Source organism: Channa argus, chromosome 1, assembly GCF_033026475.1.
Source record: "Channa argus isolate prfri chromosome 1, Channa argus male v1.0, whole genome shotgun sequence".
Classification (NCBI taxonomy): Eukaryota; Metazoa; Chordata; class Actinopteri; order Anabantiformes; family Channidae; genus Channa; species Channa argus.
Genome location: NC_090197.1, coordinates 30,105,910 through 30,131,286, shown reverse-complemented (window position 1 = coordinate 30,131,286; position 25,377 = coordinate 30,105,910). Strand labels below are relative to the sequence as shown.

Below are 25,377 nucleotides of genomic sequence, written 5' to 3'. Positions count from 1 at the left end.
TTTGGTTATGGGGCATCAGACTGTTCAGAGTGGGAAGTCAACAATTCTGAGACGTGGGTTGCCTCGCAGTGTTTCCTTAACTTACATTATTATTCCATAATTTATTTCATAGCTCTTAGTTATATTAAGTGCTGATTTATAACATATGAATAGTAATAATTTATTTTTTGTGATTTATTTTAATAATTTGAAAGGTTAATCAGTATTCCAATGTTTCCTGGAAATCTGTGGAGACTGATTTATGGTGCAGATTGGAATACCCCCGTTTCTGATCTTGCCAAGTTTCATCGTATTGCTTGCTGCATGACAAAAAGCTTTGCTGCAGTTGATGTAGGACTGTTGCCAATACAGAGTTCGTATTCTTAATATGTGCTCCCTCATTTCATGCTTCCACACATGATGACAGGTGTGCTTGGCTGCACATGACAGCTGAGGACCTGCCTGAATCAGTGTTTCTCTTTTTTTGTTTTCTTTCATGGAGCAGTTCACCTGTCACCATGCTAATTAAAGGTTCCTCTTTCAGGGCTGAATATGACGGTATCATTTAAACCAGAACTCTCCAGGTTCCAGGTGCAAAGCAGAGCATTGGCAGGTTGCTACTTATACCTCTCTCCTCTCAGCTTCTGTTGGAATACGTATATAGGCAGAGGTTAATTAACTGCAGATGCATCTCAGTGACCAGCTGGGCTGCTCCTGGCTCACTCGCATCTTGACCAGTGCTCAGCCTCCACCCAGCTCATCGTAGTGACACCGAACATTAGTTCACACTGTCTGACTGCGTTCAAGAGCCACAGATGTATCATTGAACGGTGTCATTAGGAAAGCCGCTCATGTGAGCTGCAGCTAGTGAGGGTGAAGACATGATAATACTCTAACACATAGTAAATTGCTGGGTGTACATACATGCAGATTCATCACTGAGACCATATCATTAAACACCACAAATTTAACTGGATTTATTGGGTTCAGAAAAGCACTGCATTTGGGCTTAGATCAAAGTTAACCATGCGCATTGTTCTTACTGTTTGTGGCATCAGTAACAGCTGATTGTTTCCTTCATCTTTCCATCTGCTTACAAAGACAGAATCCAATCATCCCTTGTCAAATGCACAAAAGTACTTGAATCTACAGTATATTGTCCTATAAAATGATATCTAGCCCCCCTCTGCGGGTCAACTCTCTGGCGAATGCAAAATCACCTAGTACAGTGGAGCTTAATGGATACTGATTGCTGAGGCCAATTTACCTTCGATTGCTTGCTGTTCTTTCCTATGGTGTCGGATAGTGAGCAAAGAGAGGAGTGAAGCGAGGGCCAGTGAAAAAACAGAAATTGATAGCAGCAATTCATCCTGCGAGCAGCCCTGTGTGACTTTCTAAAAATATTTACACAAGCAAATGGCAAATGCTCTGGAATGCATATTAAAAACAATAAATTTATCATTTATTTCTCCACATCACAGCATTGTTTTTCCTTATTTATTGTCCTATTTTCCATTGAGCATTCGATCAAGACTTTTGGCTGTGCCCACATACAGGCTATAATGGATTTGGAAGGCCCAATTTATAGTGAAGTATGAGTCTTGTCAGCTGGTGCTTAGTGAAGAATATGGCAGTGGGATGCAGATTATCCCAGAGCAGTGCAGGCTGGTATACTCGTTGCTTGCACCCACCCTCCAGTCACAGGTCATTAATAACTAGGCAAGGGTGGCAAACAGGCCAAGGCACCTCTCCTGCCTTGTCTCACAGTAGCACGCTGCTTGCTTCCTTTCTTTCCTTCTGTCTCTTATGTCCCTTATATTTGTCTCTTATTTTCATTCCGTTTCTCTCCTCCTGCTGCTTAAGGCTTTAGGGAGCTTATTTTCATCAGCATTTTTAATCCATTTATATTGTATTAAGTAACAAAACATTGCTTTAAATTTATGCCTGCATGAACCAAAGTGAGCCAGAAAAGGATGTCTGGGGGTTTGACTCTTTGTCAGCACCCCCAGTTGTCCGTCTAACCCAGTGAAGAGAGACACTGTTACTGTAATGCTGTTTTCTTTGTTGTTGCAACATCACCCCTCCCCCTGAAGACAAGATGAGAGGTGCAAGGAGCGAGAAGGAAACATGTTTTTAGTTGTCATATTAGTCAGACCATAGTGTGAAGATGTTAAGGAATCTATTAAACTAGAGTGTTGGGGCGGACTGTTTTACGAAAAGTGGGAATTTAGTAAGCACTGTCTCCTCACTTATGTCTCCTTGCTGCTCGATCCGTGTTCTTCCAGCAGGAATAAGAGCACTTATACAGGCTTTATGAAAATACACAAGAGTTGACAGCATGTCAAGGATCAGGGAGCAAGCAACAAGCAAATAAGGTAGTTGGTGTGTACCCACAGAAGCCCAAAAAAGTGTTGTATTGGATATATTTAGCAGAATGATCTCTTACTGTAAATAATGCATGAGATAGATGCAACACTTTGCGGTCTATTGCTATCACATTGTACAACACAAGGTGATGGCACATGGCTGAACATACCGGCAGGTTCACCTGAACCAGCTGACACAGAAACTGGAAGCCTGTGCTTGACTTTGTTTGTTGTGCAAACAAATGGGAGACTGAGTGAATTTTTAAAGGGCTAAAGTGTAGCATTGCCATAACAACAGGTTGGACATAAAGATGCAATGACTTCAGTTTTAACCGTTTGAAACGACACGCAAGTTAATTTTACTGATGAAAGAACTCCCCATTTACTGCACAATGTGAATGAAAACTCGAATAAGACATAAGATGATGAATCATGAAGCAAGGGCTTTTATTGTGGAAGCACATGTGAAAACATAGCCACGTCTGTTTTTATTTAAGTCAAACTTAATGACAGAACTTTGTTGCTTTTGGTCAAATTATATCTTAGAGCTGGCCTCCATAGAGATGCCCACAACAACCTCATGGTTAATTTTGCATGTATTATTGATATACGTGATTTTTTTTTCTAAAGTTTCAGGCTCAGCTGCTGCGATGCATGTTGATGCTTTCTTTCCTTTTTTTATGTTCCCGTTCTTTAAACATGGCTGTGAGTTTCTCACATTTGATTTAAGTAGATGTGTGAGCAAACAACTTTAACAATTTAAGCAGCTGTCTCATCTGATATCAATCACAGTGATTTAAATGATTATGACTTTCCTGAACACAGGTGGGAAAAGTGCTAATATCCAGTAGCCCAATGTGATGAAGCCGTTGCATGAGAGAAGTAGCAGAGCCAGGTAATCTGAAATTGCACTGTCCAAATGGGTTTTTAACGCACCTTTTCTAAAGCTTTACCAGTAGGTACTGAGGAAAGTGTCATTGCCAGTCAATAGGAGACCACAGCAAGTGATGGGAGTTTCATTAAATACCATATCTGTTCAGTTCAGTTTTTCTCTGTGCAGTTGAGAGAAGCATCCAGTTTCCCATTCTCTCTGTTATACACACACTATTTCACATCTTTTATAGCTTCTGTCTACCTATTGATTCACAGTTTCTTAGTGAATTTAATGATTTATCAATAGTATGAATTATTACTTAACAGTCTTCACATTGGGTAGCACTGAAATATCTATATTGGTCAGAGAGCATTGGAATCATGTACAAAGAATTGTTAAAGCCAAAATTATATATTAAAAAAATAATAAAACAGAAGCTTGGCAGCTGTTTTGCTTAGAATAATCAAACACTAGTTATGCATTACATTATACAGAAAGTTATACATACTTCATATATGTATTTTGTCGCTACCATCGTATGACCACGAGAAGCGTTTGTTAAAACAGCGCCCCATGACAGAAGGAATCTGTTGAAATTTGCCCCTCTGGTCCAGGCACCAAATGACTAAACTATTTTTCACACTGTGCACTAAAAAAGTCTGGATTCCTACTGTTTAAACAGCAGCTTGTTTGTCCATAAACACACAACATGAGTAAACATGTTTAGGTTTAGTAAAAATGATGTTTGGCTTAACATCACTGCGTCCTTAATGTTTCGGGATGTACAATACCAACCTGGCCTACTCCTTACAAAAGTCTAAAATAGCACTAAAATGCTAAATGAAAGGTTATTATGTTCATTATAGTTGCTAGAGCATGCCTCTGAGTGAACATGTACACAAGTAAAGGTTTATTTCTAACCATTAAACTAATAATAATAATAATAATAATAATAATAATAATAATAATTCATTTTATTTATAAAGCACTTTACATTTGTTGACGAATCTCAAAGTGCTACACAAGCGAATTAAAACCAAGAATAAAAAATAATAAACATGTAAAGCATAGAAACATATAAAACATAAAATAACATAGCGTAATAAAGAAAAAGTAATGATCACTTTAAAATTCTTTTCCGAACAGAAACGTCTTTAACCGTTTTTTGAAACAGTCCACAGTCTGTGGTGCCCTCAGGTTCTCAGGCAGAGCGTTCCAGACCCGTGGAGCAGCTGCTGAGAAAGCTCGGTCCCCCATTGTGTGGAGTTTGGTTCTGGAGGGGTAGAGGTGATAAATGTTGTTGTAGGTGTTTTGTTGTAGATTGTGATGTAAGGAGATCGTTAAGATATTGTGGGTTACAAAGATTTCCACTGTTAAAATAATCATTATTCAAAAGGCTTTGAAACTTTTTTTTTTATATTTCCCTTGTATTTTTTTTGAAGTTCTTCTCCTTTTTTCTTTCCTTTAAAACAGAAGGCATCTCTAGCAAGGCAAAACAAGTTACCTCTGAGATTAATAAAAACACGTTTTTGTGAATGTTGAAACTTGATATACACAACTTTTCCGGCTCTTCTATATTCTTGGAAAATAGGGTTCCTGTAATTATAGTATGCTTTAGTGCTTTGTTTTCCTCTTGTTTTTAAAAAATATAAATAAAAGTATTTACTTTATGCTTACTTTTAGTATAAATGAAACATAGTTTTATGGTCAATGAACAGTGGACTGCTCATTTAAACCAATTTATTCTACTTCACAGCTATCTCCTTTCTACAGTAATTTCACTTAAATATCTCTTTTCTCTTTCTTATTCTATCGTTGTAAGATTGAACTCATTACACCATCTATCCTTCTGCTATCCCCAGCTCAGCCCGAATGAAGACGAGTGTCTGGGTACATTAGGACATGCTGCTTTGCTCCACCCAAATGTGGCTCTAGTCCAGGGCTGTAGCCATTAGACCTCCAAGAACAAGAGTACTGATCAAGGATCACTGCTGGGGTCAGGTGGCCGTATTAAACTGCACTGCACAAACTTGTTTTATGGCAGGGGAGATAAAAATAGACCCAGCTATCCTCACATTACCTTGTCAAACTGGATTTGTTGGCCCATGAAAAATATGATTTGACTGTCAGTAGGAAGGACTTAAACCAGTTTATGAAGCCTGACAAAATGAAGGATGAAAACAAGAATAAACACACAATACTAGTTTGTACATTTACCTGTGATTCCAGTATGAAACAGAAGATTTAAGGCATCCAGGGTGCCAGTTGTCCTATCCTGTTCCTTTTGCCATTGAAGCACTTGTGAGGCTAGGATAGACATAAAAAACACCACAGAAGACGTGTAGGGAAAGTTTTCCAAGGTGTCTCACATCTGTGCACATGTGCATATTGTCTTTCATCTTTACTTTGTGTTGATACCACAGATGTATTTGTGTGTTGCACAGATTAGTTTGTTTTTCTTGTACATACTGTATGTTGGCTCAAATTTCAGTTAAGTCTGCGCATGTGTGGCAGTTTAGTGTCTCAGTAGTGTTCACAACAAAACACACATGAATGTGAAGATAAGATATAATTTTGAAAAGCAAAATTATTAAGTGTTAAACAATAACTTTGGTCATTTTCTAAAGTTATTATATATTCAGCAGACACTTAAACAATGAATTGCTTCTACCTGTGCAAAATGTTTTGTCTTTCAATGTCTTTCAACTTAATGTCAGTGTATCTAATAATTTACTCTCTAAAAGCAAATAAATGATCCTAGTTACAGAAATTTAGCAAGTATTGCAATCAGCACTTTTTTTTTGTTGCAGATCTGATTTTTTTCCTTTGACTTGCATCTTGCAATGATAACACAGATTCATACCGTATATATCACTGTATATGAGTTTATAAACTTTGAATTAGTAAATTACTAAGGAGAGAAGTCAGTGGCTACTTATTAACACTTACTAACATGAACTTAAGCTGTATCTTGTTCATTTTCTATACCTTTTTAGTGGTTGCAATGACTGGAAAGTTCAGAGAATTTAACACATTCTTTGCACATTGCTTTCAGTGCTTTGTCAGTGAAAGCAATGTGTCACTTTAGGAGTTTTCCACCTCTGGGATCCATGATTCTTGAAAAAAGCAGAGACTGAGCAATAGTCTGGAAATGTACTTGTCAAGTTTAGAAAAAGTGAGGATTAAATAAATCTCTCAAAAGGGATTTTTCTGGGGGAAAAGAAAACACCACTCTTCAAATCATCACTTTGTCCAATTTCTTTACCCTTTAGACATGTCCCTCTCTATGTGAGCTGCTTGGCGTGCAGTACGGATCAGATTACCTTAAAAGTCCAAGTCAAGAACTGTGGAACTGGTTATTTATCTGACATATCAGCTTTATACTGGGTAATGAAATAGAGGTAGGACAGACAGAGTAGGAGAGGAGGAATGACAGTCTCAAACTGTATGTGACTTAAGTACAAGACATGTGCCCTGCCCTGCTGAATCACAGGTTTCCCTCTGTCTCTCTCCATCCAGTCCTGTTTCCACTCTCTCCTCCTCTTTCTTCTATACCCCTGTCAGTCCATCATGCCCTTGAGGCAGCGCTTACTGAAACTCTCCTTATCACTTTCCACAACTACCCAAACTCTCTTTTGACATCTCCTGCCTCTCTCTCTCTTTCTCTCATCCTTCTCACATTTGCCTCCTTCCTCATTTCGCTGCTTTTGGGGAACAGTTCTCTTCCCTGCCTCTTCCCGTTTTAGCCATTCATCTGTGCTAAACCTGTTGGTGAGCCAGACCACCTCTGCTGTCCCTCTCCTTCCTTCTAGTTTCCAAAAGCCTCACAGGCATCAGTGATTCACTAACTGACCTTGAGCTGCTACATCTGAACACAGGCTGCTTCAATATCCTCTATGCATTTATGCATTTGTCTTTTAATCATTTTTTACCTTTTAAAGAAGCAAACTGTATTGTTTTGACTGGATGGGTTATTTTTTATATTAAACATAAAATCCCTAAAAGTAAAATCACTGCCATTGTGTTTTTTAACTGTTATATGTCATCGCGGAGCCTAATGAATACACATGAAAGGTTAGTTTATTCTAGTGAATATCATTAGCGTGTAAATTCAAATTTAACAGTTTGCTAAGGAAAGTGTTTGACTTCTCTGTGATGTAAAATTGTAAGATTTTGCAATGTGTAATAATGATGAATTACAGAGTAATTAGGGAGCTGCAATTTACATGGTGAATAACTGGCATAAAATATCATATCAAACTAAAATTAATCTCTTTGACAGATTGTATTCATTACCCTGGAAGGTGATGAAATGAGAGCAAAATTTGAATTCCCCCAGAAACGCTTTGATAAGGGAGTGCAAGCAGCTTAAAGGTATCCTCGTGACTTTGAATTTTGTTTTTGAAGTTGCATATGACAAACCTGAAAACATGCTCAGTGCAGAAGAGGGTGCATCAAGAGGTCAGTTATAGATCTTTTTTTTTTAAGTAATTACTTTGAACTTGGCAACACTGAGAAGAGGCCGTGTGCTTTCCCGTCACTCATTGCCTTACCCATACACCCACTGAACGAACAGCTAGAACCCACTCAAGCTGAAACAAAGTTTGGTAGGAGAATTTTGTTTAACAAACAGTAACTAGCAGAATTTACCTTGGAGGTCATAGAGAGAGAAATACAGACAGACAGAGCAAATTCTTACACCAACAGAAGCCTTAACACAGTAGAATGTGAAGCATGCATATTACATTATGCTTTTATACATAACCTAAATCATGTATTTTGTAGCGCTTAAAACTTTCCTAAAGCTCTTACTCTTCTACTGCTATGACTGGGGCTGTTATACTTTCACCTAGAGCTGGATTGAGCAGGCTCACACCTGCTTTGTGAATGTTTTTCAAAGCCATTGTGGGAAGATATAATGAGAAATCGCAAAGTAAAGTAGAAGTAGATAAGGCCTGTTGAGGAAAAGTGGAAGCATCGTAAAGAAAAATCACATCAGTTCACAAAAAAAGAACTCCAGGAACACTAAGAACCTCCCAAACTGATGATGCATAACAGTAAAATAAAAAATATATAAAAACGGGTACAAGGTGTTACAAAATGAAAAAGTTGACCTCAGTAATGTGTGTGTGTGTGTGTGTGTGTGTGTGTGTGTGTGTGTGTGTGTGTGTGTGTGTGTGTGTGTGTGGGCTTTAGCCCAAGGCCAGTGAGGAACTGCTTTCACAGTGATGCAACCCTGATGATGATTGACAGCTCCCTGTAGGTGTTCCCACATTGACTCACAAGTTGTTATTCACTATTTATTTTTCTTCCTTTTTTTAGTCAAACGGCGCAGATGACAAACAGAGGCTTTGACAGATTGGACCAATTACTCAAAGTATATATTATACTGAATCCCTTCCCAATCCAAATGTTAAAACACTGAATTAACCACATTTGGTTTTATTCCACACTGAAGATTGTACACAATGTTTCCTCCAGCTTTAAAAAAACAGTTATATTTATGAATACATTTCAGGCCCTTTTAACTTCAAGGCTCCCAAAAAACATCACTAATGTAAAATATGTCCTTGTGCAGCACCAGAAGTCAATTAATTTGAGAAAGTGAAAATGATTTCAAGCCAATAACTCTGAACAAAAGCAAAGTCAGTTAAAAGTAGTTCCGTATGGTTGGACCTCTCTGTCTCATTTTGTGTCACTTTGCTTTAATGCTGCGCAGTGAGCAGGAAATAATGTGAGGGAGGTTACTGTCAAATGGAGGTGGAGACTGCATTTCCTCCAACTAAACTCACACACAAAAACAATGAGGGCAGCACACGTATGTGTGTGCACATTCACTGATGTCTAATGGACTGAACACCCACCTGGCTCACACTAAAAATGTGGGTAGTTACAACTGTAATGAGGGGATGAAGTGATATAGGAAAAAAATCATTATTACTTCAAACACATTCTCATGGGGTTTTTAGATGTTGATCATATAAACAGAAGCCTGTGAATTCAAACAAATTTACTCAAGGACTATTCTACAATGGCTGCTTACATGTGGTTTATTCCCTGTTTTGTTTGGTTTCTTTTGATTATATATTTACTGGGTTTGTGTATATTTATGCATAAGTGTGAGATCTATGGTGTGTGAAAGACACATTTACATCTATACAGTAGATGCTCATTTGGGTAAATGTGATGGTCGAAAGGGTAACACTGGAGCTGTGAAGCTGTCATTTTCTTGAACTGTAGTTAATCTCTACCATAATACACTGATGAACTAAGATTTCCTCACAAAATAAGCAAGTGAATCAAGGGACAGAGGGGGAGAAAGAGGAAGACGGAATTTGAAAATGAGGCCGTTCATAGCAAAAGAGGATAGATGGCTATAGAAAAAGCAATTAGGATAAGAGCTGAGTGCAAATAAGGAGGGATTCTGCTGTGCAACAGCATCAAACAAAACCCCATGGAAGAGGTTCTATTTTAAAATCATGTTTGTTTTGTGTTTATTCAACCAGACGTCTTTCAAAGAATTGCCAAATTCAGCCACATATATTGGAAGGTTATATTATTCTGTACAGTTAAATTGGCTTGTTATATCTCTCTGTTCCTTATCTTGCACTTTTCTTTACTACCCTGTATTTTATGCTACTCTGTTATTTTATTCTGAGATTGGTTATTGATTTGTTGCATCGTGCTCTAAGTTATCATTCTGTCACATTTCCCATGGCTACAATGCCTCTGGTTATTCCCAGTCAGTGGTTTACAGGAAATGTAAGTTAAAATCCCTGAATGATGGGATTACTGCCAAACATGAAAATTACATGCACTACAATGTCTTGCCAAGGCAACATCCTCACAATGGAAGAATAATTTTACCCATGATAACACTCCCTCCCTAAACATTTGACTGTAGGTTACAGTAGCAGAAAAGTTATTTTTAATCTATGTGGTTTTATTATATTCTCCACAAAGTTTACCCCAAAACAAAACTTAACAACATCAAAAGTTTGCTATGAATAAAATATTAGCAAATATTGTACAATTTCTATCAGCCCATAATTAGGGTTCAGAATTTTTTTAGTAGGTTCACTATAGCGTGTACCTACTGGGTTGGCTGGTTAGATTTAGGTACAAAGACCTAAAGGGCACAAAAACATCTGGGTGAGGGTTAAAGTGGAAAACAGTCCCCTTTCTACCACTTTAAAGTCAAATGTGTTGATCCCCACCCATCCACAATGATTCCCTCCCTAAGGGGACTTCATCTGACTTTAGACTACTAGGAGGTAAAAAGTCACCTTCTGAACCATAAATATGTGCTACTAATAACTGATAACACCATTTTAAAGGTGTGATGGTGGCCAAACGGCTTAAATGCTTGATCAGATTCCAGTTTGTTCCCTAGCAAATGATTCACTTCCATTTGCTGCTGCTGGAAACCTCAGTGTTAATATGACTGAACCATGTGTGCCAGAAAACCAAAACAGTTACTGTTACACAGGGCTAAAAAGCTCCATAGAGCTTCTGAGTTGGTGACGGTTTAATGCAAGCTATACTTTTCACATTACATGGTGTCAACTGAATCATTGTTGGTATAAAACCTTGGATATTGGAGCTTTAAACCATCTCTCTCTCGCTCTCTCTCTCTCTTTCTCTCTATGAAAGTGCCACCGTCCTGCATTATGAAAATGACTCCAGCGTCTGTTGGAAGTGTTCTTGCTCATTCCTGTACTGTTTACTTTGAGTGGGTTTTAGGTAGTATAGTAAGCCATAAGTAGATCATCCTCTGCAGGCCTGTTGTTTGTACCACTCCGAATTATGGATGCAGAGCAGACAGCTCAGATAAAAGAGTTTCTGTCAGGTCAGAAGATACAGATACCTTGTTGCTATAGCAACTGCTGCAGGCAAAAACAAAAAAGGGATACAGAACAGAAAGAACAAATGATGAAATGATGAAGCAGGTCAGTGAGAGATGACATTCAAATTCAACAATGACTGAGCCTGGCATTCAGCAAATAGATTATTGGGGGATTTTTTAACACACATTGCAGCTCTGCACAAACAGCCATTAATCTGTTCGACTGTTGCATGCTACAGGATGCTGCTCTCCACTCTGACACGCATGTGACCTGAGAAAATGTAGGAGAGCAATTTATAAAACAACTAAACCACTTTTAGGCTGAATGCTGTTATTTTCTAAGCTGGTGCTGATTGTCATGGAAAATGCTTATTAACTTTACAATGGTTTTTCTTTTGACTATGTTTAAGAATAATATTTATAAAAGGGAGGGTATATTATCTGCAGGGTACAAAACTCAAGGCACCAGTTATTGCAGCTTTGTCATCCTGCTTTGCTTTATTACCACATATTAGTAGCTTGATTGGGAATGATCCATTACTACTACTATTAGAACTACTATTAGAAATAATGCTGCTGTAGTTCTAATAATACTATGAAGTGCTTGCTGTTTCATTTTTATGTGCTTCCCAAAACAGAAAAACAAGCTATGATCCCAGTAGATATGCACATGCACCTGCAACATGTACTAAACAGCTAAACCCTGAGTCTGTGTTGTGTCAGGTCATTGTGCAATGTATCCAGTGCGGCCTGGTGGATCAATGGGTAGAGCGTCAGGCTGGGATGCAGAAGCCTGCAGCATCAAATCCCAGCCCTGGCACAGAGTGTGTCCTTCAGCAAGATACTGAGTGCTAGTTCCCTGGGAGCCCCCTGTGGCCTGTCCACTGGTCCCCCCATGTGGATAGGTTGAATGCAGGGAAAGAATTTCTTTATTATCATGTATATGTGTTTATTAATGACAATAAAAATTCTATTCTATATTGAATTTCATCAAGACTGAGCAGTGGACAACTCAGAGCCATCATTTAGTTTCCCTCCGCTCTTTCAGATCCGCCATCTGTCAAAATATCAATTTATTTCCCACTCTGCAAAGAGTGTCGAGCACTAATTGGAAATAGCATGTAGCGTATTCTCTGTTCTCCACACAGGGAGAGCGAAGCTATCAGTCAGTTTGAGATGTGAACATGATGCAATCGCTCCCTCATGCCCATCTGTGGACTTTTTTTTTTTTTTTTATCTGACAGAGCTAAAAGTCATGAAGACTATGTGTTTTTATGAATTACTGTGCGCTTGGAGACACAAAACACCAACAGTTTATGTTTTAGACAAAGAAGGGCCAGGAGGAATTGTGGAAAAGAAAGATTTTATTGAGTCTAGCACACAAATATACTGATGCAGAAATGGAAACATGCTGAATCTGTCAGGTACAGCTGGCTTTCCTATCAAAGAGCTTTCTTACTTGTGAATAAAATATAAAGCTTGTCATCCTTCCATGTTTCAATTGTCCTCTAGTCACCTGTGTTAAGACACTCAATATGTGTTCTTTTCTATTAAAAAAGGCATCCTTTCATCACTGATGCAGTTTATTTGTCAATATACAGTACATTATAAGGTCGGATGGGCATGTGCAATACACAAGGAGATTAGCTGAAAGAATATCATGAGACTGAGAGGGAAGTGTTTCGGCACACCACCTCTAATTAAGCACGTTTAAGAAACATAATCATTGATAGAAGATGACACTTTCATGATTAATGAAAAAGATGTGAACCAGTCCAAAGAAAATAGGCTCAATCTGTCAATTAGAAACTGTTTAATTACTTATGTCTGTGACAATGGGGCAGTCACACAGTATTAGTGCTTTCAATCTGTGTTAAACACAAGATAATTAGTAAACATGATTTTATGTATTTTTCCACTTCATTCACTGCTTTCATACAAAATGGTTACGTTTTAAATGTTTCTTTAAAAACAAAAGAAAAGACACATCCAGTATACAATCCATACTTCAATGAGGAATAATAGATTTGTTTTCCTTTTGTGTGTGTGTGTTTGTGTCCTTTCCTCATTGGTAATAATTGAATAATTCAATTGTCTGTCAGGATATTATTAGAATAAAACCTCTAATCATATATTCATGGCAAAATATGATGTATACAGCAGTCATCCCAAATTAGTCTGTAAATCAGAAGAGTGTGTGTCCCAGTAGAGGTCAGCTAATACGTCTTCCACTGTGAGACTCCTTCCAGAGGTGGAAGTAGACAGAAGGCATTCTCCAACACACACATCCATAGATATACTCATCCCCACATGTAGGTCCACAGGGAGTGGAAGTAGAGTGACACACTTCAGACTCCCTGCCACCCACACCTGCCTCCACTTCAGGCTGCAGAAACATACACACACAATGGGGAGTCTCTCTTTCATATAAAATGCCACATTAGTTTGCATGTTGTTGAATAGTTTTTGTTCTGATTTCCTGGATGATTTGTGGTTTATTTCCCCACTACATTGCAAATTAAATTGATGAGAAATATCAAAGACATTTCACTGGCCTTGCAGTGCATGTGTGTTACTTTCACTGTCCATAAACCACAGGGTTACACAGTTCAGTCATGTTAGCAGCACTTTCTATTTTATCAGCAAATTCAGTGGCTTGAGAAACGTCATCTTTAATAGACTGCACTCAATTAGGGTTATTGAAAGCTTTGTGTAATGTAACCGAGCACATTTGCTCAAGAGCTGGGCCATTTTAAGGTTCAGTACTTGTATAAGTATCATTTTATCTTATTATACCTGCTATAATAACTAAATGATCTATAGGCCTAATAACCTGTGACCTATAAAGATTTTTTTAAATATTATATTTAATGGATCAAATGACCTAATATTAATTGTATGTAAACATAAAAATTAGCTCTAGCTCTTCCAGCTACCACATAAAAATGCTTCATGAATCTATAACACAGTCATAATCCAATAACACTTGAAAGGAAGTTGTGGGTCATTTGGGGAAGTACTCCTCCATGGATCACAGGGTCAGTGGTTTGACTCCCGGTTTCTCCTGGCCACATGTCAAAGTGCCCCTAGACAAGACAGCACTTTAAATGTTGAAATATCTCATTGGGATTAATAAAGTGCATCAATATATTTTTAAAAATAAGATTTTGATTTTCACTGTATTTCTTCTTTTATTTTATTTGATAATAAACACATACTTTGAATCTGCGAGTGCACCATTCCATCAAATATAAATACTATGAATGTCTTCCAGATTCGGGCCACCCTATCTTCTGGTTTGAAAACTCTGAGACCACATTTAAGCATATAATTATATGGTTTAGATGTTTGAGGTACTGTTCTGATTTTTTTCTTCTACCACTGCTAAAAGTTAGAGCTTTGGCCTTTGTAAACATTTGTGGTTTGACTTTCCATCACTCTTCAAATTATTTGCCATTCTTTCTCTTCTCTCTGATAAGCACTAAGTGGTAAACAATACAATTTTTATGAAAATGTATTCTCCATTTAGTGTAATGTGGCATCTCCTTTTGTGTCTGTTGGCCATCCAGTGTTTCGAAGATCATCTGTTTCCGCAGAGCATATTTAACCTGTGACACTTTGTGGGCCCTTCCTTCTGAAGTGGTTTACAGTAGCAGGAGTGCATACATCTTGAGTATGGGTGGCCCCAATGGGAACTGAAGCTCATATCCTGACAGTGCTGGTGCTGATATATACTCTGTCCACCAACCTACACAGAAAATGAAATCCCTAACCTTGGCAGCTTTAGTGCTAGGCTCTACTCATTGAGCTCCATGGGAAATTGAGTTTCTAGCCGTGGTGGTAGCAGCGCTCATAGCTTTACCCAAAGGGCTGCAAAACTGCAGAGTTTCAAAAGACAGATAATACTGTCATTTTCTTTTGGCTCTGCAGAGGTCAATGGGGTCACTCGAGCTATGTATGGTGTGCATCTAGTATATAACTTCTTTAGAGGATAACAGTTATTTCATGTATGTCTTATTTAGAGTTTTTGCTCTCAGTAAAATCTTAGGGTGATGTGTTTGAGTGTAACTTTTTTGGAATAATTTAACTGACTGTAGTTTACTAAAATATACCATTTGAGTTTAAACATACTCTAGTTTTGTGTACAGATTGTTCAATATCAATAAGCTAAATGTTTTGTGGTATTGTTTATGAAAAGTATTCAGCCTCACTAGGGTCTTTCCTTAAACTACATTGTTTTGGTTTTGTTTGAGAAATAATGCATTATTCATTTTGTCATATAGGTTTCAGAAATGTTATGATTTTTCACTCTATCTACATTTAATTCACCTAAAGCCTCACTTACTGCATTATTTCATATGTAATGGCTACAATGTGGACTGGCTTTAATGTGATCAGACTGTATTGTGTGGGCAGTGGTTGACAACTATTTTGCAAACTTTATCGCAGACTATTCCTAAAGCATTCATGTGAGACTGCAGCTTATTATATTTATCTTCTCCTGTCCCAAATTGTTTGCAATTCTAAAGGTGGAAGTCAAGAAGGCCATAGACAGTCATTGGCAAAGTGAAAAATATTGTGCTTGCTCGATAAGATTGAGGGAAGATTGGACAGGAGCTCTTCACATCAGGAACCAAGTCATCCACTCTAAGTTGGAGGACAGGACCACTCAGGAGATAAAGCCACTGTCATTGTGGTGGCAGCCAGCAGCATTCTACACCTCTAGATTATCTACCAGTCAATGAAGTGGTATTTCTATGGAGCTCAGGGAAGCCCCAGTCACTGTAGCAGTGATCATGTGTGAAAACTGCAGCTCTTTATAGCTTCACTTAGTTTGTTTTTGAGTAAACACTGAATTTTATGAATAACAGTGAATTTAACATTTAATTTATCAAGTACCTCAACAGCATTAATTGCCTCAAGGCATAAAGCATAGTGAATAAAAATAGTGAAAAATGTAAGCAGCCACACTGTTCCACTCTGCCTCTGAAAAATTGCTACAGAAATGTAATTGTGGTTTTAATGTCAAAATGTGAGCTGTTTGTGGAACCAAAATTACCTCCGACCTCTTGTTTTCCCAATATGTTTAACACAGCAGGAAGCACACAAGCTCCTATTTACTATATAGTAAATGAGATACAAGCCTGTGTATTCTTTGTTTAGCTTTTTGTCTGTGTGCGTGTGTATTTGTATATGTGTGTGTCCTCTTGCCTTTGCGAGATCTAAATAGAGTTTTAGGTTTTAAAAATGTAGACTGCTTTGTTCTGGTCTATAAAGACTATAAACAATAAAATAAAATACACTGGCCACTTTATTAGGTACGCCCATACAATCTAATGCAAACCAATACAGCAGCTCTTCCATGTTTCAGTCGTTTTTTAAGTTGAAACTATCAGAAAGTTTATAATTCTATTCTGTTTATTATTGAGGTCGAAGTGGTTAGCGAAATGTACCAAATTAAGTGGCCAGTGAGTGTGAGTATATTCTTAACAGTTGACTTTATTTGTGACAAACTTAAGGAAGTGTGATGGTGTTTCAGCGTTTCCTAAAAATTGTTTCTATACCATCACAAATTTGTTCGTGTAGGGAAATGTAGTTGCAACCTGATCATATTTTCTGTAAATACAATACATTTTATATATATAAATTCCCCACATTTCCCACTCACCCTTTCTGCCCACTTTCTGCATCTGAGACAGAGCTCTCAGATGATGTTCCTAAAATCTGCTAGAGCCACTTTCCCAGTTTGGGTTCACAGCCCCCAGTGTTACCACAGTTACCACTTGTGCCTTCACCTTCCACATCTTTTCCAACTCCTCTTTCAGTCCTTGGTAATGCTCGAGCTTCTCGTGTTCCTTTTTGCTAATGTAGCTATCACTTGGGATTGCTACATTTACCCCTACAGACTTGTTCCTCTGTTTGTCCACACGTACTGTGTCGAGTTGATTGTTTATTACGTTTGTCAGTCCAACAGGATCTTAACTCTCCTTTGGAGGTGTGTCCAGTTTTTGACTTGATTCTGTACACTATGCCAGCCTCTAGGGTTATGGCGGTCCATGTATCCCCTGTCTGCTAGCATCTTGCATGTCAGTTTTATGTGCTGGATTGTCTCAGGGGCATTTTGCACAGCCTGCACCTGGAGTCCTGCCTGGTATGGTAGACCCTAGCCTCTACTGATCTTGTGCCTCTTTCAGTCCAGCTTTGTCCAGCCACTGGTAGGATTTTTTGAAATTTTGATCTTCTTTCCCTTGCTCCTCTGGTTTCTGCCATCTGAGGTATTCACTGAGCATGGCACCACATGGGGCCATCTTCCTGATGTGTTAATGGATCTTTGTTGTTTTATCCTGGATAGTTGTTTGACCCTAACTAGTCCTCGGCCTCCTTCCATACGTTCAGTGTACAGTCTCAGGATGCTGGATTTGGGGTTTAACCCTCCATGCATTGTAAGGAGCTTCTTTGTCTTGATGTCACTGGCCTCTGTCTTCTCCTCTCCTCTCCTCCTCTTTTGACCCACCTATTATGCCAACGAAGTACCTGATGATTCGGAGGGTGTAGGTGTTAATCGCCTGGACTTTGTTTTCCCATTTGACTGATTTCTCAACACTTCCTTTACTCCTTGTAGGTACATGGTAGTGGCTGCTTTTCTTGTGGTCTCTTCATGGTTACCATTTGCCTGTGCGATCCCATTGTACTTGAAGCTATCCTCAACATCTGCTATCTAGCCTTCTGGTTGTACAGTCCCCTCTGACTACCTTTCCTCTCCTTGTAACCATTCGACCACGCTTATCCAGTTCGAATGACATTCCAATGTCCTGGCTGTATATCCTGGTGGCATGGATCAGTGAGTCATTGTCTCGTTCAATCCTGGCATCCAGCTTGATGTCATCCATGTAGAGGAGGTGGGTAATGGTCTCGCGATATTCATAACCACTGGTGTTGATGATCTTGCTGAGGGGGTTCAGGCCTATGCAAAAAAAGCAGCAAGCACAGAGCATCTCCTTGGTATGTGTCGCACTTGATATTGCCTTGTGCAATTGGCTTGAAGTCGGCCTCTAGGGTTGTTTTCCTTCAAGCTCCCAGGCATCTGGTAGAGGCCCCCAGCCTGAAGGAAGGAATAATATATACATATACATATATAAAATGTATGTGTTTTTATTTCTTTGTAAGGAAGGGCAGTCTTGCAGTATTGTATGCTATTGTATTGAGCTGCACGCTCAGCTGATTCTCTCCCAATATTCAAAAACTGCTGAAAACTGAACTCTTCCGCATCTTCCTATGCACTTAAATCTTAAAAAAAAAAAAACATTCTGCTCTCTTGCACTTGTATCTCGTGAACTGTGAACACTTTTCTGATAGGACTTTGCTTTGATGTTTTCTCCTTGACTTAGATTTTTGCTTGCCTTGCACCTCACCTGTAAGTCGCTTTGGATAAAAACGTCTGCTAAATGACTAAATGTAAATGTAAATGTAAATATTTAGATTCAATTTCATTGACACTTGCCTGGCAGAGCAAACAACAACCCCATGACTGTCTTCAGTTTTATATTCAAATGCTACTTGATTGCTGAAACTGATGACAGTTTGTGACATAAACCTTTTTGTGATTTCACAGGTGAAACATGTTTATAGAAAAAGCTGATTGAGAAAGAGGGTTAGGGTTTTACTGTATATGTTACTAAGGGTCCTCACTTATACTGTAGCTCGAAGGCTTGTCTGTGTTTATGCATGTGTTTGTGACATTTCTTCTAACATTACTAGCCTGTGCCTTCTGACTCCATGTGACAATGGATAAAATACTGATACAGCAGTCTACATAAAAGAACAACAAGTCAGTGACGATCTGGCTATGCACTGTGACATAGTGCTAACACGCACTATTCATAATAACTTTATTTTCTCTGTGTGTCTCACTCTCTCTCTCTTTCCACTCCCCTTTCCCTCCTTGCTGCTGCCTGGAACAACAGATCATCTGGGCATCGAGTTTATGGGTAAGGAAGCTTTTCTTCTACATCAGTCAAGACTTGAAATATCACAGGCCTTCATGTTGGATCAAACTATCCCCCTTTGATTCAATACAGTGGCTTACGACAGTATTCATACCCCTTGAACATTTCCACATTTTGTCACTTCACAACCATAAACATAACTATATTTTATTTAGATTGTATGTGTTAGACCAACCCAACCCAAAGTGGCACCTAATTGTGAAGTGAAAGGAAAATAAGAAATGGTTTTGAAAGTTTTTTACAAATAAATATAAAAAGTGTGGTGTGCATTTGTATTTAGCCCCCTTTACTCTGAGACCACTAACTAAAATCCAATGGAACCAATTGCCTTCAGAAGTCACCTAATTAGCAACTAGAGTCCACCTGTGTGTAATTTAATCTCAGTATAAATACAGCTGTTTTGAGAAGGAACAGGGAACACGCCAGACAAGTCAGGGATAAAGTTGTGTTGTAATCAAGTAAGCTGGAGTAGTCAAGTCAGCCAAATGGCCCATGGTAACTCTGGAGGAGCTACAGAGATCCACAGCTCAGGTGGGAGAATCTGTCCACAGGACAACTATTTGTCGTGAACTCCACAAATCTGGCCTTTATGGAAGAGTGGCAAGAAGAAAGCCATTGTTGAAAGAAAGACATAAGAAAGTCTGCACAAGCCATGTGGAGGACACAGCAAACATGTGGAAGGAGGTGGTCTGGTCAGATGAGACCAAAATGAAACCATTTGGTCTAAATGCAAAACACTATGTGTGTCTGAAACCTAACACTGCACATCACCCTGAACACACCATCCCCACTGTGACATACCCCAAAGACTTGCACCTGTAATTGCAGCAAAAGGTGGTTTTACAAAGTATTGCCTCAGGGGGTTGAATACAAATGCACGACACACTTTTCAGATATTTATTTTTAAAAACAATTTTGAAAACCATTTATCATTTTCCTTTCACTTTACAATTATCTACCACTATGTACCATCACATAAAATCCCCAAAATATACATTTACATTTGTGGTTGTAACATGACAAAATGTGGAAAATTTTAAGGGGTATGAATATTTTGGCAAGGCACTCCACATGTATATACCAGTACATTGCAAGCATCATCCATGACACTCTGCAAATGTCACGTGAATGTGCCAAATCACATCATATCCATTGACATGGAAGCAACAAAGCTTTGGAGATTACAGTTGACATCAGTATAGCACATTCACATTCATTCGCTATCTTTTCTCTGTGTATATGCTGCACTGTATTTCTATGACATATCAGCTATTGTCTATATCTCTCTCTGTTCTCTTTACACATATGTATTTATATATCTTTGCTTTCTTGGCCATCGCTATCTTTGTACTTTATTTCTCTCTTGCACTCTCCCCCTCTTTCTTTCTCTCACAATTGCTTATGAAGTGTCCCTTCAGAATACCAATGTGCTGCAGTCTCCTTGGAAACAGTGAGAACAGAGAGGCAGGCAGGGTACAGTGAGGGAGAATTTTATGATGTTGGCACTGTTACCAAATGCTCATTAGTACGTGTGTGTGTATGTGTGCACATGCATGGCACATGTTCACTAGTGTGTTTCCAAACTCCTAAGTTAATACTTATGTGAGTTAGATGAGATTCTTCCAATAATTGTGTGTCGAATGCCTGTGTGTTTCCCATGCACATGCTTAGGAGGCAGTGCAGGGTGGGCGCCAGTGGCTCCTCTTCGCCGTTGCCAAGCTCTTCTCTCCTGTTCTTGGCTCTCCTCGCAGGCTCTAAGAAGCTGAGGAGTGCTAGTTAACGACATGGAAGCTTGTTGTTAACTAGAGCCCCTCACGGTTTTTATAATTTGGGCTTTTTCCACACAGACAGGTTGGAAAAGCAATGGATCGTCTTGGAAAATGGCTTCCCTTTAGTTTGTCATTGCTGCTTCTATGTTCTCAAAGTAAAAATTCACAGGAACAAGCCATGCCATGCTGTAGTTTTTTTGATTTTTTTTAAGCTGCACGAGTGCTGCATTTGCAGGCAAACGAAGGAAAGCTTTTTTTCCTGGAAACTTGCTGAGCCTATACAAACTTGGCAGTGACAGATGATCTTTTCCACAAAGCTATCTTGCAGTTTTTTCCATTTATATTCAGTGCAATATTGTCCAGGCTGCCACATTTCCTTTGCCTAGCTTACGTCTCTAGTCCTGCCAGTGTTTTCAGCATTGTGTTAAGCAGATACTATATATAGCCACTTCCCACTCTCAGCTCTGGTGTGTCAATGGCTATGCCTTTGAAAGTTGTCCTCCTCAGAAACCTAATAGAAGCCAATGCCATGGTATTATTGTAAAGAATCTTGTCATCAGCAGACTAATATAATTCTGGTCAGAAACAAATATGTGTAGGAAATGACCTTTTATAACGAATAGTTACTGTTCAGTTTAAGCGGCAAGAACTTTTCTCTTTGAGGGGGCTCTGCAACAAGGATTCTGCTGAGACAAATAATCTCCCTTTAATAAATAATAAGCTTAACAGTTAAGGTGGTTATAATGGTAGACAGAGCTGAAGTAGCAAGCATCAATTTTGTACATGTATCAAAAGAGTAGTTTGTGGTATAGTCTGCTGTGCACCTCTGTGTGACTTGGAGTGAATCTTATCAGGCAGCTGGTTGCCAATCAGCTGATGAATGAGCCACAGAAGGTGAAGTGAAATAGAGCAGGTGTGACTTAAGTAACACAGCTAATTTTTACATCTAATCTTTTAAAGTCACTTGAGTAATTTTTAAATTAATGGTATTGTCTACAGTCACTATGCAAACGCTTAAATCAGCATTGAATGTTTTTGGTCACTTGCCAGCCAGCAGTGTTGATTAGCTTGGAGGACTTATTACTTTATTCCAAAACATCTGGGCTGGCTTAGTAATATGTTGAATCATTTAGAATATGACTAAAGTTATCCTAAAAAGGATATACCTAATTCCATTTTATTTTATTTATTTTCCCGTTGCAAGAATAAAGTCAATTTTGACCTTACCTGTTATCTACATTTGTTTCTACATACGTCTTTGCACTAATGGAGAAATGTTTAACCCATTTATTTAATCGTTGACCCTTTTGTGGTAAATCACTATCTTTTCCAAACATTAAACGAAGTGCTTTTGTTGCCTAAGCCTACAGTAATTCACCCACAGGACTGTCCGTGGGAGTCAAACTCAAATTTCTAGTCTGACAATTGTGTGCTTCGTACGCACCTCACCAACCATAACCCTCATCTTGTGACTATGTTCCGGTTAATACATGTACTGTGGCATGTCATTCACTCACAAAACGTGGAAATAAAAGTTAGTTTCAGTTGCAAAGGAGGGCATTCTTTTTTTGTGAGACAGGGTTGCCAGTACACCTCCACAACTATTAGCTAACTATTATTGCTAAAACCTATAATTTATTGAACACTTCCATGACGTGTCAACATAAACTGAGCATAATAAAATATAAAGGTACTATTTATGGCACAATATACCATACTAATCTACACATGCACAGCCTGATTTCATATTGTGTTTAAACAAAATACTCCAATGGTAGTTATTTCCTACAGACAACAAAGTTCTATGCATGATTTATAGCGAATGAACTGACCCTCCAACAGAATCACATTCTGGGGTTATAATTAGAAAAGATGTGTCTGAAAGTTGGTATCTCTCCACCTAGGATATCACATACCACGTGTTTAACAAAACAGAGAATGTATTCCAGAATTCTTGGCCCCTGCCTTCCTTATTATGTATGTTTTATGTTGGTCAAAAAGGGCAGAGATTTTCACTACATCTAGTTAGTCAGTCATGTGGCCATCAATATTTCCTTTCCATCAGAGATCACTGAGCTCTGGCAGGAAAATGTTCCACCTTGTTGTAGATCAATGTTAGAGCAAAGTGTTACAGGCAGCTTTTTGGGGGGCAGGATGGATTTTAAGTCATGTTGTTTTTCAGTTTGCTTTCAGACGACTTAAGGTATGTTTGTGCTGCAAAGAGGCAGTTTGGCAAGCTTGAGCCAAAATGAATGGAGCTAAACAGTCATATTTGTGTTTGTTTTATGTACAGTATTTCTTGACAGCAGTCATAGGAGTTGGAAAATTTTATGTCATTCAGTTGTTGTTTTTTTTACACGAGGTAAAAAAAAAAAAAAAAAAGTTTTCACTCCGCTCGACTTTGACAACTTAGAGACGGAAATGCATCCTGACTGAAAAATATTAGGCCTGTGCTACACAGTGTCAAAGAGAAGAGACGAGTAACTGGGAAGAAGAAAGACAGTCACGCATAATGCAGAGTGAAAAACAACGATTGTGCTGGTGTCTTCCCAGAGATCAGTTTTAAATCAAACGGCATCACAATTTCTGTTGTTTTTTTTTTAGAAGATTTTCTCTGAATGAGTATTGAATTCCTCTAGGTGCAACTTTGTTCCAACAAATCCGTATTGTTGCTTCCAGACACATATGGTTCAATGCTTTCTGTTCATATGGGGGAGGATAACAGGTGTATAATATGAGTAGAATTACTTGCCCAGTTCTAGAGACCTTGTGAACCAACAAAAGGAACCTCAGTGGAGGTTACCATTTCTTGTAGCATTAGTTTCACATCAATCTACAGTTTATTTTTGCTTGATTGCAGCAAAGCCTGTACGTTGGTCTTTATTTAATTAAGTACTACACTAAAACACTAGAATTGTTAATTATAAACCCAATTTAGCAAACTAGAGCAGAGAAGTCACGCTACCTTATTTACAGTATGAAAGCAGATATAGCACAATATAATGCAAGTTGACTGCATGGTTTAAAAAAGGGTTTGTAAAGACAGTAACACAGATATAGAACACACACTGCTCCAAAGGTCCTTGAGTGGCATACTGTATATTTTCCAATTATTTTGAGAAAGCCAACACGTGGGTCATTTCTTGTTTTTTGGGAGGCCAAGCAGCAGCATTTTTAACCTGCTGCCAAGGCAACAATAATACCAGCATATGATGAGTAACAGTAGTTCAGGTAACAAAGGAGGTTTTTTTTTTACACCACAGGGCAAGAGCAAATATATAAGACAAAGAGAAAAGCAAGAAAACAAAAAACAACAGGCCCAGTAACCTAAGCACATTTAGTATGTAAATAGGTAAACAAAGCCATTCAAGTATTAGCAGGAAGGACCATGACCGGCAAAGAGAGCACGGTTATCCTAGCACAGCAGACATGCACAAAGAGCTTTTATCCGCCATCAGCAGTCTGCACGGCCAGCACATGAAAAAGTCCAATTCTCATGGCTGCGATGCAATCACTGGAGAATCCTGTCCCTCTCTGTCTGCATCCTCTGATCTCTCCTCACACTTGTTATATCATCCTCTCCTGTCGATTTCAGCTGATCTTTGCAGAGACAAAGAGAGAAATAATACACAGAGCAAACCTGTTATAAGCATCCACACTGTATCAACCCAAGCCCAGTCAAAGCATTTACACCATCTGCTTACATAATGCAATATACTCAGTAAACATTATTACAAAATAAAATACAATTTAAACATATAAAACACTCAGTGCAAAACAAACAAGTTAGTAAATAGTTTAGAATGTTTTGATTGGCTTTTATTTATATAGTTCAGTGTCATAAATCACAAATGTACAACATACGAGATCCCCTCTCCGTAGACCCTCAGACTGGGGAAGTAAAAACTCTACACCCTTAAGAAAACCTTTATTTGGGGGGAAGTGGAAGAAACTTTGTGAGCAACAGAGGAGGCCAACAAAGCAGATTTACATTATGCATACTGAAATGGCAAATACATACATGCGAGCTGGTGCAGCTGTGTAATTTACTGATGTGTTTGAATAACATAGCACACAAAATCCAGACCTTTATTCACAAATGTTACAATAAATAAATGCCGTTCATTGTTGGTTTTACGCTCTTTTTTTGGAATTCTTGTTTTTCCTTGAAGTATAATCACTGAATTATTGTATCATTTAGGTCCCCTAATCTTGAGGCAGTGAACTCCTAAAATACAGAGGCAACCTGGAGAGCTGTATTTTTAAGGAGGTTATCTGGCTCAGTGTTTTTCTGGGGATTTTATTTCCAACCAGCATTGAAATGTGCCTCGGGTTGATGGCATCTGACATTCTGTCTGGATGCTGCAAATCCTAAGAAGCTGACACCTTATTGATTTGAAAGAGCATTATGCTTAGTTGTGATTCATGTTCAAGCTATCAGTACCCAAGTACCCTATAGCATGATAGTTTGCTTGTGTAGCACTCAGCCAAAATTGCCTTTTTAGGTTTATAAGATTATTTAACCAAACTACCACTA

General features: G+C 38.5%; 1 protein-coding gene across 6 annotated transcripts in view; it reads left to right on the top strand.

Annotated features, from left to right (window-relative positions):
- The window catches only part of LOC137131256 (pro-neuregulin-3, membrane-bound isoform), a 314,148-nt gene that overhangs the window by 257,440 nt on the left and 31,331 nt on the right, over window positions 1-25,377 (top strand). For all 6 annotated transcript variants that reach the window (XM_067512281.1, XM_067512299.1, XM_067512290.1 and 3 more), the window contains one exon: window positions 19,030-19,053. In XM_067512281.1, coding sequence (XP_067368382.1) covers window positions 19,030-19,053 — 24 coding nt within the window. The remainder of the gene's footprint in view (window positions 1-19,029; window positions 19,054-25,377) is intronic.